General features: G+C 46.2%; 1 protein-coding gene across 1 annotated transcript in view; it reads right to left on the bottom strand.

Annotated features, from left to right (window-relative positions):
• LOC119592749 (PHD finger protein rhinoceros-like) overlaps nucleotides 1-249 on the bottom strand; it is a 63,459-nt gene that overhangs the window by 25,222 nt on the left and 37,988 nt on the right. The window contains 1 exon segment of the mRNA XM_037941684.1: nucleotides 68-194. Within this exon segment, the coding sequence (XP_037797612.1) occupies nucleotides 68-194 (127 nt within the window).

Genomic DNA, 249 nt, shown 5'->3' on the forward strand with positions numbered 1-249 from the left:
ATGGATGAAAAATGGCAAAAAACACAAAAGGATACAAATATCAGCTTACTTGAATGAAATTACTCACCACTGACTAGAGGCCCCATGACCCTGTGCAGAGCGTGCAGAAGCTACAGCTGCCTGGTACTCAGGACTCATGATGCTCTCAGGAGCTGGGACAAACTTTGTTGAACCCACGAGCTGGCTACTGCTCTCTGAAATGGGGAAAGGGTCATCATGACAAACAGGTTCTGGGTATGATGATAACAC

Source organism: Penaeus monodon, chromosome 30 (genome assembly GCF_015228065.2).
Source record: "Penaeus monodon isolate SGIC_2016 chromosome 30, NSTDA_Pmon_1, whole genome shotgun sequence".
In the NCBI taxonomy this organism is placed as follows: Eukaryota; Metazoa; Arthropoda; class Malacostraca; order Decapoda; family Penaeidae; genus Penaeus; species Penaeus monodon.